This window comes from Homalodisca vitripennis, chromosome 3 (assembly GCF_021130785.1).
Source record: "Homalodisca vitripennis isolate AUS2020 chromosome 3, UT_GWSS_2.1, whole genome shotgun sequence".
NCBI lineage: Eukaryota > Metazoa > Arthropoda > Insecta > Hemiptera > Cicadellidae > Homalodisca > Homalodisca vitripennis.
In genome coordinates this window covers 118,125,876-118,144,289 of record NC_060209.1, presented here as the reverse complement: position 1 = coordinate 118,144,289, position 18,414 = coordinate 118,125,876, and the positions used below count along the sequence as shown (strand labels likewise).

Genomic DNA, 18,414 nt, shown 5'->3' with positions numbered 1-18,414 from the left:
TTATTTTTTTTTTTTTTTTTTTTTTGTTTTTTTTGGTTTTTTTTTTTTTTTTTTTTTTTTTTTTTTTTTTGAAGATTTTTTTATAGATTTTTTTTTTTTGCTTATTTTTTTTTTCTTTTTTTTTTTTTTCTTTTTTTTATTTTTTTATAGTTTTTTTTATTTAGTTTTTTTTTTGTTAAGATTTTTTTTTGTTTTTTAGAAGATTTATTGTTTTTTAGATTTTTTTTTTTTTTTATATTTTTTTATTTAGAAGCAACTTTTATTTTTTTTTTTTTTTTTTATTTTTCTTTTTTTCTTTTTTTTTGGTTTTTTTTTTTTTGTTTTTAGTTTTAGATTTTTTTTAGAATTTTTTTTTTTTTTTTTTTTTTTTTTCTTTGTTTTTTTTTTTTTTTTTTTTTTTCTTTTTTTCTTCTTTTTTTTTTTTTTTTTTTTTTTTTTTTTTTTATTTTTTTTTTTTTTTTTTTTATTTTTTTTAGAATTTTTTTAGAATTTTTTTTTTATTTTTTTTTTTTTTTTCTTTTATTTTTTTTTTTTTTTTTTTTTTTTTTTTTTTTTTTATTTTTTTTTTTATTTGTCTTTTTTAGATTTTTTTAGATGTTCTTTTGTTAGAGATTTATTTTTAGAAGCATTCACATGTACCACGTGTCGGTACACGACAGCGGGTGGTTAATGAATCATTAGTTCAGCGCCGTCGATGTTCCTCAGTAGGTAACACGCACATTAGGTATAAAGGTTTCATCAAAAGATTGTTTAATTTACGTTTTGACAGTTTTGCCACATATTTTTAATTGCTATCCATGTGTTTTAAGCAAAAAAAACAACATATTATATATATACAATATAACAAATATATATTTTTTACAATGTAGTTTAAAATCGTGAAAAATACCTGTTTTCTTAGTAAGCCACATGAGAGAAAAATATATATATACATACATTACATTAGTTTAAATTATAGTATATAATTTCAAATGTTTAGATTAGACAGAGGTTTAGAGGATTAAAAATAAAATTGAAGTATTATCAAATTTTATTAAATGTAAAACTAGTTGACAGATTTAAACTAGATACGATTTAAACATGCTATATTAAATAAAACTGTGATTGAGGGACCTTGGACTGGTACACTGGACAAGCCAGTCCTACAAACAGGCTGGCCCTTATTTGAGCTACTGTTATTTGTTTTTCCATTGTATGGATCAATTTTTTCTTAAACATCTTGTCTTGCAGCCCTAAGCTGTTATCACTTGCTGGTATCATATAAATTTGATTTAAATAAAGCTTAATATTTAACTATAAATACTTTTTAATATTAAAAAAATATTACATATTTGTGTTAAGTATTAACATTTAACTTACCTCGATGAATCGTCGAAGAACGCAACAAATTGCCACAAATACAAGGGTATGAACCTCGATATTGTTGATTCTGGAACTCGAAACAGGTACCGCAAAGACTTAAACGAATCGCCAGTTACTCACTAAATAGCGTAATGTTATTTCTGGTTTTTTGATTACTGGGATTGCCATTCTCATTTTTGTGTCCTGTTTCATAACATTCCGTGCACCATTTCCAGTAGCTCTACCATCAAACTTATCAGCACTAATTCTCAACAACGTCTTTCTACCCACTGTTTCACCCACACTTTCCCATTTTCCGTTTCGCGTTTTGTCTTCTAATTAACTCGCTTCTAACCACTTTTGATACAACTAAAACTCCCACACGAACCACTTCCGCTTGCATTTTCTAAACAATCCTATTGTCACTAGAGCACAATCTACAAGCAACTGTGAATAAACTTGGCTAGTATACAATCTAGTTTGCTCCAAAGCAGGCGTATGACGTATAAAGTCGCCGACTGAACCCGCTTTTTCCCAGAGCTTTTTTTATACAAGCAGCTACTGAGCGAGTGTGGAACACTGTACTAGTTTAGAAGCTGCGTGTAAAAAAGCTTAGTGTACTTGAGCCTTAGGATGTTTATCATTATAAAAAATCCAAAACCTACTTCTTTTTGGATCCCAATGAGTATTTTATTAGCTTCTTCCCTATAAGCATTTCAAAGAAATAAACTTGATCGTTGTGTGCATATTTACGGGTTTCTCAATGCAACTCTATTGATATAACCAATGTTTACTTCGAGTGTAAGACAGCCTTAGAGGACCCGTACACTTTACACTTTGATTATGTATCAGTATACTATAAGAAAATATTGCATCCAATGTTAAAATCTATTGCCACTTGAAATCTAGTGGCAAACGAAGGAAACAACGATAATAAATACATTACAGAAAACTATTATGTATTTAGTTATTTCTAACAGTAATACAAATACTTCACATTTTAAATTTAATTTATAAAAATGAGTTAATTAAATGAATAAAATTGATTAAAAATCTGAACAAAAGGTTGAGTATGTTATAATGTTGTAAAAAACATATGTCTTTACCGAACAAAATTACAATCTCCATTAATTTATGAAAGCAAGGTCTTATCTCTGGAAAGTTAAAATTGTAGCCCTAACTTTTCTCCTAATATTGCTCTCAGTACAGGTATACAGAGGTGATTTGTACCGAGGGGTTTAGAGTTTGCGGATTGTGGGAACACTGAATCTATTGTATTGGCCAGGGCCTGTCTGTAGTCTGTAGTCTGTCTGTAGGCGGCTGTGTGGGTAGACAGTAGTAGGAGTAGCTCAGTTGAAGCCTATTATGGGAGGAAACGGAGTTTGAGGTTAATGTTTTAGACTGTTATTTAGGTCAATCAACCTTGGGAAAATAACATTTTAACTTATCTACATTATTGAAATGCTTAATACATTTATGTAGTATCTCAAGAAATATATGTCAGAGCGTGTATGAAGTTATCAGTGCTGGAAGAGTCTCTGGTTAAGAATAAGCTTTGGAGTACCTAGTTGTTTTTATTTTTAAAATTTATTTTGTAGATTTAAAATATGTTCTGTAAAAATTCGTGAAATATCAACGTGTACAACCATATATTTCTGGGCCGAAGAGTAATGTGCAAATTTTAAGTCATTGATAAAAACTGGATCTTGCCAGTATTTGTGTATTATAGATTTTTAAGAGAAGTGGTACCAAACGCCCTTAGACACAATGATCCCTGTGTATCAAAGGATATTGAATTCTGCATCCAAGTCTAAATTTTTACAGTGTTTTCACATTAAAGTGCAGTTTAACAGCCATATAAGTTATTATAGTGTTAAAGATATTTACTTATCAAAAGACTCAATTGGGCATAAAGCAGAAGTGAAGGTAGGCCTAATTACGGGTAGGGTACGATAAGCGGACCCGGTTTTTTATATCGAAGAATGTAACCATCAATACCGAATATTCGCATATAAAATCCTAGACTATCAATCGATATAAAAGTATCTAGGCCTATAGTCCTCAATAACAATCATATGTTTTAAATTAAAATATAAATTTAATATTTACATTAATGAAACAAATTATTATAACCGAAATTAGGAAAACTGAAGACGACCATATTTGCTCCTCTCACAATTACAGTTGTTTCTTTCCCACAAATTTCACATAATGGATTTTTCAGTACGAGTCCAACATGTTGAAGCCACGTAAAGCATGTCTTATCATCTTTCAAAGCAATGTTGCGTAGTTTTCTCAAATTGACGGCCATTTTAATAATCAAATGTTACTTATGTAAAATTGAAATATTACCCTATTGTGTACGGTATTATTTTAAAGTATTTACAGCTGTTGATATAGATGATTTAAGTTAATTGTTCAAAATAATTAATCATTATCGATTGATTATACCGGTGTTTATGATCAAGTAATATAGTTTGCCAATTTCGATATAAAAAAAACCGGGTCCGCTTATCGTAATCTATCTCTAATTACTAATGATAGGCCTTCCATATAAGATTAGAGTACTTATTAGCTTTTATTAGCTTTTTTCTTGGTGGTATATTTAACATTTTTAAGGCAACAATCAGGTAAATATTTACTTTAACAGCTTCGAAGATGCTGCTGCTGCAGACCACACTGATGGCGACAAATTATAAACATCCCTCAAGATAGTTTCGATCAGTAAAATACAAGCTCTGATCACGAATTCTTGAGAGCTAAAAATAATAAAGACTCAACTAACCATATTATTGGTTCACATAGCAAAAGGACAATGGCCGCCATACTCTGTAGTACGCAAAGAATTTAAATTCTAATATCATCTCTTCTCTCCATTCTGACACAATAATAGTAGTCTACTCTAGTGCACTCCTGATACTAAGTTGTGTAACGAAAATACAGGAAATATATACAAAATACCCACTACACAGCAGCATTACAAAAGAGGAAGAACAACGGTACATTGGTATTATCTGAAGGCCATTATTTTTGGTAGGTCTTTTTTACCGGGAACCTCAAAAAACTACATTAATAGAAAGGAAAATTTTTGTTTGACACTGTGCAAATTGCATGTGAATATGACGACCAATTCTTTTTTCTGTCTCCTTGAAGGAAATGAAGACATTATCTGATATTGGGAGAGTACCCATCAGAAATTTCCCTGCCCACCAGTGCTTGCTTCGGTGGCGCCTTTGGCCTCACCCTGCACTTCTGGTGATAACAGTGAAAATTCTTCAAGATATACCTAGTTGGTCCAAATTCAAGCTCAGATTACGTGAGTGCTTGTAAAGGTTATGGTTTTATTTTGCTACTACTAGTATCATATTTATGATAACCTAATCTAAATCTACTTATCTATACAATAGATCAGACAGAGTGGCCTCCTTCTCACTGACTTCACTTTCTTTTGGGAGAGGAGGACAGAAAACAGCTGATTGTCATAATGACATGTCAATTTCACATTAAGTCAAATAAAGTCTGCCTTTTCTATTAACCCGCCGCTACTTGCGCGTGTCAGACGAACACTGTTACTCGCGCGTTAGATTTTATCTAACATAAGAACTTGTTTAAAAAAAACGCCCATTTTGTTACAAAATAAACTTATTATTGAACATGTTTCACAGCAATATAAATGTATAAAAAGAAAAGACCATATTAACTTATTTTAATGATAAAATATTAGTTAAAAATGTAAAATAAAAATATTTTTTGTATTACGTTAAACAATTTTTTAAAAACGTAATTATCTTTAAGTAAATATTAAGTAGTTTTAAGAAGTATTAAGGAAGTAGTTTTTAGAAGTCTTAGAAATAAAATATACTTTGATTTCAATAATAATAAAAATAAAACTTCTATTGTACACATAATCAGCGCCTTTCTAATCAGAGTCTGCTTGTACATTCTCGCACTCTAGGCAGCTAAGTACAGTCTTCGCCGTGTGTTCTTTACATATTGGTTTCTCACAGGCATTGCACTGATGTTGTGTGAATCTGTTTTTTCGAAGAGGGCAGAAAGCACACCGTGGCTTTTGTCCTTCTTGACGAGGTGCAGGCTCAGGTGGAGGAAGTTGAGCAACACGTCTTATTTTCTGACGAAGTTCGTAAGAAAGGTTTGGTACTATTGCTCTTCTGACTAGATGCGGTTTAATCAGTTGTGTTGCAAGTTCTGTAAGGTAGTTTCTTCTTACCATGGACACTTGAGTGTTGTTGTTGAGGATGATCTGTGCGTTTATTCCACCAATATTCAAAATTGAACAAAACAGTGTCAGAGGCCACCGATGACTGATTCTGGATACGCTGTACTCGGTCTTCATCCTGTCTACAACGTCAACTCCTCCTTTCGTCAGTTTGAAAAGGATATCACCTCTGATTTACAGAGGTCTCCAGAACTTTCGTCGATAGTATCATCTTTGTACATTGTAGAGATCATGAGCACATTTTCATTCTTTTTAGGCACATAAGAAGCAAGAAGACACCTGTTAGGGGATTTGCCATAAAAAATAGAGAGCTGTTTACTGGACGATCCTTGATGAAAGTGTCCTGAGGTGGCAACTGAGGCTTGTTTCTACGATTGGTACCAACTACCGTCAGTCTATGGTTCGCAAAAAGATCATTTGCAAGAGGGGTTCCGGTGAAATAGTTGTCAATTGTGATGTTTCGGCCAGAATTAATTATAGGTGCAATTAGTTGCTTAAAAACACTAGCTGCAGTACAGGAAACTACCAGAGCATAAATCTTAATCCCGTACTTCGCTGGTTTGTTCGGTATGTACTGGCGAAACTTACAACGCCCTCGAAATCCATCTAACATCTCGTCCAAGGTTGCATATTCACTTATTGTATAGGAACCTTGACACTTTTCTACAAATTTGACAAATAGATCACGAATTGGGTCAAGATTATCGTATCTTTGTCGCTCATCTCGGGTGTTCATGTCATCAAATCTAAGAGCTTGAAGTACCGTTTGGAATCGTCTCTTAGACATCGTTGCCACAAAAATATCAGGAGCAGTTCCATCAGTACGCCACAATTCTTCAACATGTAAGTGACCAGCTTTATTAACACCCATTAGGTACAACATACCTATTACAGCTAATAGCTCAGAGGCGTCAGTTTGAGGACAATCTCTTTGTCCTCTTGTGTACGAATCACACATCAAAAGTAACCTTTCATTCGTATAACGGACTATTTCTTCAATTACCTCATCGGGGAAAAGTCTCCAACTATCTAAAACTGATTTACTGTTTTTGGCTAAACCTTTGGTACCAGGCAATTTCGTTACTACATTTTGTCTAATAGTTCTTGTAGTTGCAGAGGTTGGCTTGTGATTGTGCCAAGATGTAATGCTATCTTTTCCAACAGTACGGCCTACAGTGACATTTTGACGTTGATTTATTTGTAGAGCAGGTTGAGGCTCGGTTGGTTCTTGATGGCCTAAGTCAACATTATCTATGTCCATAGATTCTATACCTTCCTCATCACCCGTTTGGTCAGAAGCAGTGCCGTGATTGCTGTGTTCATTTTCTGCATCAGACACAGAAACGTTTCCATGTGGATCTCGATCAACAACTTCATTCTCGTCTTCCCCTTCATTCAACCATGATAGTATATGAAACTCACTATTTGGAAGATCCATTACGCCTCCACCTAAGCATAAAAACACAAAAAGAACAAGATTTACAGTATTAGTGTCCAAACAAAACTAAAAAATACACTCACATGGTTACTCGCGCCCTTAGAATTTTACTAACATAAAGAGTTACACGATTACTCACGTGTTAGATTCCTATTAACACTATATGTGCGGCGCTCTTTTATCCCCTCCACTGCACCATGATGCCACTTAAGAGATGGAAAACTTAAAAAAATAACAGAAGAATACTTAAGGGAGGCAATGAAGAAGCGGCGGCACTGTTAAAATTTTTTTACAACTTTTATGTAAAAAAATGGCAAAAATGTTAGATATTTTCTAACACGGGAGTAATCGCGGGTTAATGTAGATTATTTTTTTAGGTCCCTGGTAAGAACAACTCTTCTAAATATAGTGGCCTATAGATAATACCAAAGTAGCGGCCCTTTCTACTATTTGTTTTTAGGCTATATAAGTAGGTTTAGATTAGCTTATCATAAATAAGTTATTAGTGGTATCAAAGTTATTTAAAGATAACCTTTACGAGCAATCACGTGATCTGAGCTTGAATTTGGTACTATCTCTAGGGATCTTTCTCTTACCTTGAAAACTTGACATCTTCACTTGCTGGGGTAGGGTCAATTGAAGAAATAACCGACTATTCGTTCCATATCCAAATAATAACATATTACCACATTGAAGCATAAGTAATGTGCCACTTGTGACAAGATTCACATGTTCTTTAATAAATTACCTTCTTGGAAATACAACTTTTTTTTATACTATTGCTTTACTTTTTGTTTAAGAAACATATAATTATTTTGAACTTGTGCTTAATCAATCAGCTGGTAATAGTACATATGGGTAATTCTAAGCAATATATGGGTCAACCTCGATTTTTCTCATATTACAATATAATGTTCCAATAGTCAATTAGAAAAGGAAATGACTAGAATTTCTTGCCGGAAAGCAGTTATAGGGAGCAGGCAACCGCCAGACGGTCATATATTGCTTAGAGTTACCTATTAGTGATCAGGGGCACTGACGTGATCTGGGCTTCAAATTTGGAACTACTCGAGTTAATTTTTTTTTCTAAAAGAGCAAGCAGCGCGAAGCGCTGCGCAGCGGGCAGGCATCGTGCGTGATCCTTTTTTTTTATTAAAAATTTCTGATAAATTGTTATTACATATTACAATATAATGTAGGTAATGTATGTAAAACAATTTTAAACACATAATTACATGCTGGAAAGCAAAGTAAACCAATATAATCCGCCCAATACAAAATCTCCGTAAAAATCTGGTAAAGGAATCTGTGTCATTCCTTTGGCCTGAATCAATTCAGTATATACGAAGATCACGCACGATGCTTGCCCGCTGCGCAGCGCTTTGCGCTGCTTGCTCTTTTAGAAAAAAAATTAACTCGAGTAGTTCCAAATTTGAAGCCCAGATCACGTCAGTGCCCCTGATCACTAATAGGTAATTCTCGCGGTTGCCTGCTCCCTATAACTGCTTTCCAGCAAGAAATTCTAGTCATTTCCTTTTCTAATTGACTATTGGAACATTATATTGAAATATGAGTTGCCTGCTCCGTATAACTGCTTTCCGGCAAGAAATTCTAGTCATTTCCTTTTCTAATTGACTATTGGAACATTATATTGTAATATGAGAAAAATCGAGGTTGACCCATATATTGCTTAGAATTACCTACATATGTTTATTTTATTTTACAATTTTTTTGGTTTACATAAAAGCAATTGTAGTAAACAAATGTTCTTATGATTGACATATTAACACAAACAAAAATGCACTGGGTTTAATTATAACCATGACTAATTCAAGGTATTTTATATGATGATAAATATGCTCAAGTGGGTTTTGAATACACATTTATTCCTTTCATAATATGAATACTGCTTCTAGCCTATAGTTAATCAATGTTTTGGCACCTAAATAATTTTAATTTTTGCGGTGAGAACTTACTCGAGTAACTACGGATCCCTCATTATACCTTTACCAAAGTTGCAAATTTTTGGTTATTTTTCACTCTATACTTAAACAATATGTTGTTGGATTTATAATGAAATTTCCTAATTTTTTTAATAAAAGTTATTTTTGCAAATTATATTTTTGGTTAAAATCTTTAAATAGCTGCCATTTTGAAATGAATGGATATAAAGTTTTCAATTTATATGTAAGTTTAATGTTTTAATATCCATGCAAAATTTGATTAATGTAATGTATGTAGGCTAAGTATGCCTTAAAGAAAAATATAAATATAAAATTCATACAAATTACACAAAAACTTAAAAATCCAACTACACTTAAAAGGAAGTTTACTATAACAATCTCCTTGTTATAGATATACATGATGTTTAAATATTAGGTTAATAATTAAATGGTAGAAATAAATGCCCTGTATTCAATTATACAGGGTGACTGGCTCTTGATGTGAAAAAATAAATCTGGTACTCTAGGGAAGTTATAGCATGACCGGTGGGATGCGCGTGAGGAGTGGAGGAGTTGAGTGCGTGGGGGCACAATCTAAAGTAGGGGAGTGAATACGGTGCTACTAACCCTACTGAGAGTTTTCGGCTCCCGGCTCATAGTTGTGGCGGGAGCCGAATATTGTAGTGTTTGCCAACATTTCTAGACCCTTATGTTCTTACCACGGTGGTCTTTTATGATGAGCAATTTAATATAGGAGACCTTGAGAATATTTGAACATTTCTAGATTCTTTTGAAGTTACGGCGACGGACTTTTATGATGGGGAATTCAATACAGGAAATCTTAGAAATATTGGGACCGGATGTACGTGATCTTAACAATGACTATGTTCTGCCGAAATTGTGTTAATAGCTCACCCTTCTTAATGAGTTCGCAGTAGAGATACCTGGTGGTAAGAAAGGGTTCTCATAAATTGGGAAAGGGTAGGAATTTATATTATTCTTGATCTCCAACGACGACAACAGTTCAGAATTGTAATTGTTACGCTTTGTTAGCCATTAAAATTCTATTTATCATATACTAACCGTGTAAGCTTCAGGATTTACGATAGTAGATACAATTATACACTACAAAATTTTCAACTGACATAGCCTAGCTGCTAAATTAAAAATTAATATAAAACTGGTTAAAGTAATTTGTCAATATACACAGTAGAATAAGAAAAAACTCAGTTTTATCTACCAACTTGTATCAAGTTAATTTAATGATGTATACTTAAAATAACAATAATGCCAACGATCCACACGCAATAGTTAACATAACAAAACCCCGTTGTCGATGAAAATTATTTATTGTTCTTCGAACTACACCCAAATCAAAATTGTCCAGATTACTTTTAGTATGTTTGCGTTTTCTTAAACGTAATGAGCACAACGCAATTAATTCACAAATTGTATTATAACTCGTGAATTGGCACAAGCGAATGTTTTTTGGGCGGCACGTATAGAAGACTGGAGACCGAAGTTCACAAGGCTAAATACGGCAACAGACTGAGCTGCTCCAACCCCCACCACTTTAGTTCCGTCTTTGCCTACGGCGCATCTCGAAGTCACCGGTCATGCTATAAATTCTCTACTATAATAATATAGACTTAAGGCAATAAAAAACTATTATTTTAAGATTTTTATCTAAAAAAACCTGTTTGTAGCGTTTCCTTTCCTTTTTTCAGAAAATTTATGTAATTATGTAAAAAAACAGCATTTTTCTCCAATTTTTACTTTGTAAATAATGTTTTTATTGGTGCTTTCTGAAAGTTCATAAAATTGCAATTAAAAAAGACCATAATAAGCAATTCACATAACTTTATGTGATACTTATTACCAATAAAAGTAAGAAAATTGAAATTTCTTTTGAAATTAAAAAAATTTAAACCAATATTCTGAGCAAATTTAAGTGAGATTCAATTGTCAAATTTCACAAAAACTTGTCCATTTAATAAGTTACTATTTAACATAAAAAAGTATTTATTTCTGTTTCAAATAGCTGGAGAAAAGTGAAGTTGAATGTGGAAAAACATTGAGGTTTTAATAATAAACAAATAAAATCCGATTTTATTTTTCCATTCACCATACTAGGATAGTTAGTAATAGTGATTTTTTTCTGGAAGGCAGTGTGTACATCAAAGTTTACTACCAATAAAATAGCTACACCACATTCCTGCATTATCTTATCAGTTGTCCTATCATTAGGTTCAGATAAGATTTTCTTCTGGTAATTCCTTGAAAATGTAAGTTATGGATTGAAGAATGCTGCAACAACATGCCTAAGTGTATACACTGCTGAATTCATATCTTGTACTTCTAAACAAGATATCCATAATCTTGAAAGCTATAATGGAGTTCACTTCTCAAGAGTATGCAGAAATGCACTTGAAGCTACAAGAGAGTACGCTCATCGATACCCTGATCACCGAACACCAAGCTCGGCAGTATTCACCAGGCTATATCAGCGACTAGTAGATAGGGGCACTGTATAAATCTGCTAATGAGGTAGGTTATGTCATCCATGACATAGGAGTGGAAGAATTGGTTCTTGATAATGTTCATAATAATCCAGGCATTAGTAACCGGCAGGTTGTCCGTGAAGTTGGCATGTCCCAGTGAAAGGTTTGTGACATTTTAAAGAAAAATAAACTTCATGCATATCATTTCACTCCAGTTCAAGCATTGAAGCCAACTGACTTTGCCCTAAGAGTTGAATTTTGTCGCTGGCTACTGAACAGTGACATTGAGCAGTACAACTTTTTTAAGAAGATATTATGGACCAATGAGTCTTTGTTTACCAGAGAAGGCATATTTAATATGCACAATCTGCTTTTATGTGCAGAACAAAATCCTAAAGCTACCAGGGAAAGATCATTTCAAACACGTTTCAAAATTAATGTTTGGGCTGGTCTGTTAGGGGACCAACTGATAGGACCACACTTTTTTAAAGAAAGCTTAACCGGAGAAAGTTACTTGCAGTTCCTTCAGCACAACCTTCCAGGTTTTTTAGATGGAATTGAAAACATTCAAAGAGACGAGATAATTTACCAACAGGACGGCGCTCCCCCCCTCTTCAGCAATGCGGTACGTGAGTGGTTGACATTGAACTATCCAACATGGTTAGGACGGGGTGGGTCTATGGCTTGGCCAGCAAGGTCTCCGAACCTAACCCCTATGGACTTTTTTGTCTGGGGATTCATGAAAGATGAAGTGTACTCCACGCCAGTAAACTCAGAACCAGAACTAAGAGGAAGAATATTAACAGCATTTGAGAAACTTCGCCAAACCTTATCTTTCAAAGTTACAGTTAGAGCGATGAGGAAAAGAGCAAGAGCATGTATTAGGAAACAAGGCAGGCAGTTTGAACATATGTGAAATTTTAAAACTGTGTGAGGATTTTCTCTTTTATCATTACTAGCTGAACAACAAATGTTTCTCCATTTTACTCATAATCATAATAAAATGTGTGGTTTTTAGTGTATATATAACTTTAATACCAACTTGTATTAGTGTTGTTTGTTTGTTACAAACCTCTATGTTTTTCCACATTCAACTTCACTTTTCTCCAGCTATTTGAAACAGAAATAAATACTTTTTTATGTTAAATAGTAGCTTATTAAATGGACAAGTTTTTGTGAAATTTGACAATTGAATCTTACTTAAATTTGCTCAAAATATTGGTTTAAAGTTTTTTTTAATTTTAAAAGAAATTTCAATTTTCTTACTTTTATTGGTAATAAGTATCACATAAAGTTATATGAATTGCTTATTATGGTCTTTTTTAATTGAAATATTATGAACTTTCAGAAAGCACCAATAAAAAAATTACTTACAAAGTAAAAATGGAAAAAAAATGCTGTTTTTGTACATAATTACATAAATTTTCTGAAAAATGGAAAAAAATCGCTACAAACAGGATTTTTTAGATACAAATTTTTAGATAATAGTTTCTTACTGCCCTAAGTCTATATTATTACCAGATTTATTTTTTCACACCAAGAGCCAGTCACCCTGTATATCTATGCTTGTAGAAAGTAAATGTAACCTAAAAAGATCAAACAAGTTGAAACTAAATTTTACAAATATCTCAGCTAAGTTCATCAGCTCAATGTGGAATTTGGTTTAACTATGGTGACTGTTTAAACATTAAAATATTCTTAACGCATTTATGGATCTAGGAAAAAATTAAATGTTCTGGAATGCCTACTTTTCCTACATTTTTAAAAGTAAATTTGTCGTATCTCAAATTGATTTTAAGATATCAATTATATAGGCTATGTAAATTTCATAAGAAATATATTATTAGTATAAGTTTAATCATTATTATTATATTCAGTAGTACAAACTCTACCTACCTATATATATATATATATATATATATATATATATATATATATATATATATATATATATTTGATTTTTGATATAAAAAAATAAGAGGACTATTTTATTTTCTTAACATTCACAAGGTATAACTTCATTATCGTAATAAAAATTGTTTACAGGAGTGTAGCAAATATGGAGTTAAAAGTGATTTAAATTTATAATTAAATTGCCTAATTTAACAAGACCAATGTGATTTATGATTCAATCTCAGGGTGGATTTAATCGAATTGGTCATAAACAAAGTATGGGATGAGATCTGAAACATATCACAAGTATGTGTACATTAGATAAAATGAGATCCAATCATTAAATTATAATCAAAATTAATAAGAAAATATGTTCAAAATTTTCAGTAGTTTACAAATAGAGGTGAGGTTTTTGTTGAATAAAGACTTTAAAATGTATACAAGTTATTACAGAAGTTAATTTTAAACTTTCATAAAAATTTGAAATTACACTTTTTCCTAACTTAAGCTTTTCACCTAAGTCTGAAGTGGAGAAGTTTGAATAAGGAAGTTCTCTCTTACCAAAAATGTCTTTGTTAAAAAAATGCTAATATTAAGGAAATGTGTTGGGATGGCGACTATAAAATAAGCTAACAATAATCTTCCTTTGCTGCTGTTGGTGGGAAGTCTGGAGGGGAATAAAGATCTTCAGGAAACAGAGAAATTAATTGTCCTAACAATATAAAAGGAAGTTGGCACTGACTGACCACATCACTGGTTTCTTCTGGTCATTTTGCCATGTATTATTAATGGTATTGTAAAAGGGAAATCATTTGGAATGTATTTTTATATTCTCATAAGATAAGAAGCCTATTGAAAATAGATGTATTTAAGGTCTATATAAGGTGAGGCAGACCACTTGTCCACAACATACAGCTGTTGAACCGAGAAACCTACATTCTTAATTTTAACAAAAACTTCCAAAAAATAAGTTTTGAACACCCAAAAATACCCCAAAATGGCACTTTTGGGGAGGTAGAGGTTATTTTTGATTTTCAAATGTAAAGGTAGGTTGAGCCGTACCTCATTTTAAAGGTCTTTATTCACTCATCATTTTGATAAAAGAAGTTTTAATTTATTCAATTCTTGTATACAGGGTGATCCAAATTGTCAAAGTAGTGCGGTTTCACAGTTTTTGTACTGTTACTTCATTACAGTTCTTATCAAATCCTTATTTGTATCCAAATTTACCAAAGAAGTAAACAAACTGCCTTGAGATTTCAAACAAACTGCACTGCTTAATGCCTTCACTGTGACTCTAGTCATGTGCCGACTTAAAGTACAGCTGGTATAGTAGTAATGTGCTTCCAACCGCAGTCAACTTGTTAAATTGTGATACATCTCTAGCTACAGAATACGTTGTTAGCATCTTTAATGTGGCTTTGGTCATGTACCGACTGTAAATACCATTAACTTAATTAAAAAGTTTAAATAAATACAAAAATAAAATTTTGTATGTTGTGATATCCGGACATTATTATTTTTGAACAATTACAGGCACGTCTGTGTAACAAGACGTTAGTACTTCTCTGTATTTCTTTACACTTCTGAATATCTGGACATTAGTACTCAAAGGGTTAAGAACTTATTCTTTTAAACGGCTCTTTAAATCGTCTTTCGTTATGACTGCTAAAACGCATTGGAGGAGCTGTGAGGAAAACAAGGATGAACAATGGTGATGGTTTGAGGAGTATCTGAGAAAGTATAACTGCAAATTTTCTGGCTGGATCATTCAAATCGCAATGTCCACTTGGTGGGGACTGAGATGCACCAAGGATAAATGTAATGGATCGTTAAAATTATTTATTTCAGGCCCCATTTCATCAAGTTTTAGCATTGGTGAATCGGAATACGGATCAATGAGGGAAATATGATGGTAGCTATGTAAGCCATCAGTGCTTAGTAGTTTAAAGCACTATGGGAATTGTGGAAGGGGTGGGATTTGAGGAGAGTGGTTATCTGCTTTCGATTACAGCTGTACACACTTGGTGTTGCTCCTTTGTTCGATATCGATACTAATTTCTTGCATGGTTATTTAAGGGGGAATAGATTCTGTGATAGGTATATAAATGGTTGTTTTGGTTGTTATAATGTGAGCATGGATATTGTTCTTGTCTACACGCTTACCACGACTGTAAGCAAATGTTACTTACGAAATTAAATAAGATTGAACAGAAATGTGAATCTAATTAAAAATGTATACTACTAACCAGTCCATCAATTAATGAAACAATTGAGTTTATCAACCATCATCTCATGTTCAAAGTTAATATAAACTTTAAAGCTGTCAGTCAGTCCACCAATATAAAACATTGTTTATAATTAAGAACTTTGAGAATAAAAACATTTGGACACAAAATATTTTGTGGTATTTTCAAAATCGACAAACATCTTTGAAAGGATCACCACTGAGCTTAGCATATTAAAAGTATCTCATCCAAAACAAAGAATAGAAATTAAACAAAATTGGAACTATGGTGCAATCCTTTAGGTCACAAAATTGTCTGTGATCTAAAACAACTTGATCCTTGACTTGGATAACTAGAAAATGTGCCTGGAATCCACTATACAAGACAAATTAGAGTAAAGTTTAAAAGAAAATTTATATTTCACAGAAATTTTGATTACATCAAACACAGTTTAAATATCAAAATAAATTATCTACTACACAAAAACGGCTTGATGAAATAAACACACACAGGCTAAAGCATAATCAAATTTTTAACTCCATTATCTCGCAAGAAGAGATATTTGAAAATCTCAAAGCCAAATTAAATAAATTTTGCATTTCTGAAATCCTTAATGAATATGTGATTTGTTCTGTAACATTCTTGTTCTTAACCAGTCATTCACCAAAGTTTATGGAAAAGCTCTCAATGCACAAGAATTTGTATCAAAGCGGAAAACATATCGTCAAGAGAAATCTTCAAAAAATTAAACCCATCCCAAAATGTAATAGAATACATCATCGACAGTGCCCGAGAACAAAATGTTGCTTGATGGTTTTATTTAACAAACGCAACCATAAAATCATGGAAAGACTTTGAAACGACATTTGAAATGAACTAGAGCTGTGAAGTGCAACAAGGTATAGGGCAAAGGATTGAAATTGAGAAATACCGGACTGGTGAAAAACTTACAAGTGTCAAGGTAGTTCTAGCTATCTAGCTGACCATTTTCCAAAAATAATTCAAGACGCACATCAGATCCAAAACCTCAATACCATTCGTGAGTTTGAAAAAACTACTAAAAAGAAGATATTAAAGAATCACATCAATGATCTCAAGACAAGCAATGCTCAGAGAACCAGCACCGACAAAAGCGATATGAATTTTATCCTAAAAATCTGTAAACAAGACCTCATATTTACAACCACCACTCCAGTATCACAATACCCGTGCCTATAAACTAAGACACTAACTACTATCAACTTTTCTTTGATAATACAGTAATTACAATCAAAGTTACCCGTGCTATCCCTCTCCATATTTGGAATTTAGTAATATTAATTATTCTAAATTGAAGGGTTATAATATTAATTAAAATTACATTGATGCATGAGTATTTTTCAGAAGATATAAAATGAGATGTATCAGTAATGAGATTAAAAAAATACAAATTACAATTTTGGTGACTTGGTTATATGCATTGGTAGCCGTTTACTAAAATCACTTTGAACAATTTCTTCAAATAGTATACTTAAAAAAATTTTAATGCTGACAATCCGGATGTTGTACAGCAATTATTATTATCATGTTTAAAATTCACTTTGTATTCCAAGCTAGCCGTTACCCATGACTTCGCACGCAATCTTTAGAACCAAAGTCCTTATATTACTTAGTAAAAGTAATTATGCACGATTAGCCGCGGGTAACAGCTAGTTTGTCAATAAATTCATACTATTTTATAACGAAAACTCTTGATTTTCAATAAAATACCAATTACAACCAGATACCCAGTTACCACGTCTTCGCACACGATTTCCTACAGAAAAATTGGGACATAGGAGGCATATTTCTTTTGAACGTCGTTATTACCCTTCTGAGATAAATGATAATCACTGAAAGATACTCCAAGCTCATGATCTATTTAAGATTTAAATTTTAAAACAGTCTCAATATGCACCTGTGAAATAACTGGAATTTTTCTCCAGTATTCTATGATTTTTGTATATAATTGAACTGTATTAGCCCAGCGTGGACAGGAGTCAAAAAGTTGAATTCATTAGCGCACATACAATGTAATAAATGATGGCGCTCATTGTAATTTTGAAATGAAAATAGGCATATTTTAGGTACATATTATTACAGTCTAATGATTATGAGCTTCAGATGTTAAGCGAAATTGCTTATGGTTTTATTTTAGGCTTTGCGCGTGTATTACTTCTGGATCGAATTAGTTATATCTCCGATGCCATGATTGAGCTTGCTTTGTTGTCTCGATCGAGAGAATATGTATGCACGGAGTTCTGAGAACCATACTTCTGTCAAAAAAAACTACTAAGGTTGGTTTTATAACATTCTTTATATTTGTAGCCAACGTAATATAGTAATTTTGATATCTCTATTGCTCTTCTGATCAAGCACAAGCATGGTTTATATTAGATAAATATTGCAGTTAAAGGTGAAATTTTTACGTAAAATTTGAATTGTATTATCTGGATAGTAAAGTCTATGCTTAACAGTGATTGCAGAAACGGTTGAAACAAAATTTGCTGTTTCTCTTAAGCTTACTCTATGCTTTCAAACTATAAATGTAAAGAAATTTTAAATGGTAATTAAATGATATAAACATATATTTCTTTTGTCGCATTATATATGTTTACAAATAGCAGCTGATTAAATTTGAACAGGCTCTTTCACTTAATAATATATGTTTGCTGCAATCCATTTCTTACGGGTATTTCCGTAACTTTTAGAAACCAGTGGGGTGGAATCCTGAATCGGGAACAGGATAAAAAGTATCCTGTCCTTCTCCCAGTTCTTAGCTACCTCTCTACCAATTTTCAGCCAAATCGGTTCA

General features: G+C 32.4%; 1 protein-coding gene across 1 annotated transcript in view; it reads left to right on the top strand.

Annotated features, from left to right (window-relative positions):
• The first annotated feature begins 2,662 nt into the window (after positions 1-2,662).
• Positions 2,663-18,414, top strand: part of LOC124357396 (probable asparagine--tRNA ligase, mitochondrial) — a 32,218-nt gene continuing 16,466 nt past the window's right edge. Inside the window, exon 1 of the mRNA XM_046809155.1 lies at positions 2,663-3,267. Within this exon, the coding sequence (XP_046665111.1) occupies positions 3,109-3,267 (159 nt within the window). The 5' untranslated portion in view covers positions 2,663-3,108. The remainder of the gene's footprint in view (positions 3,268-18,414) is intronic.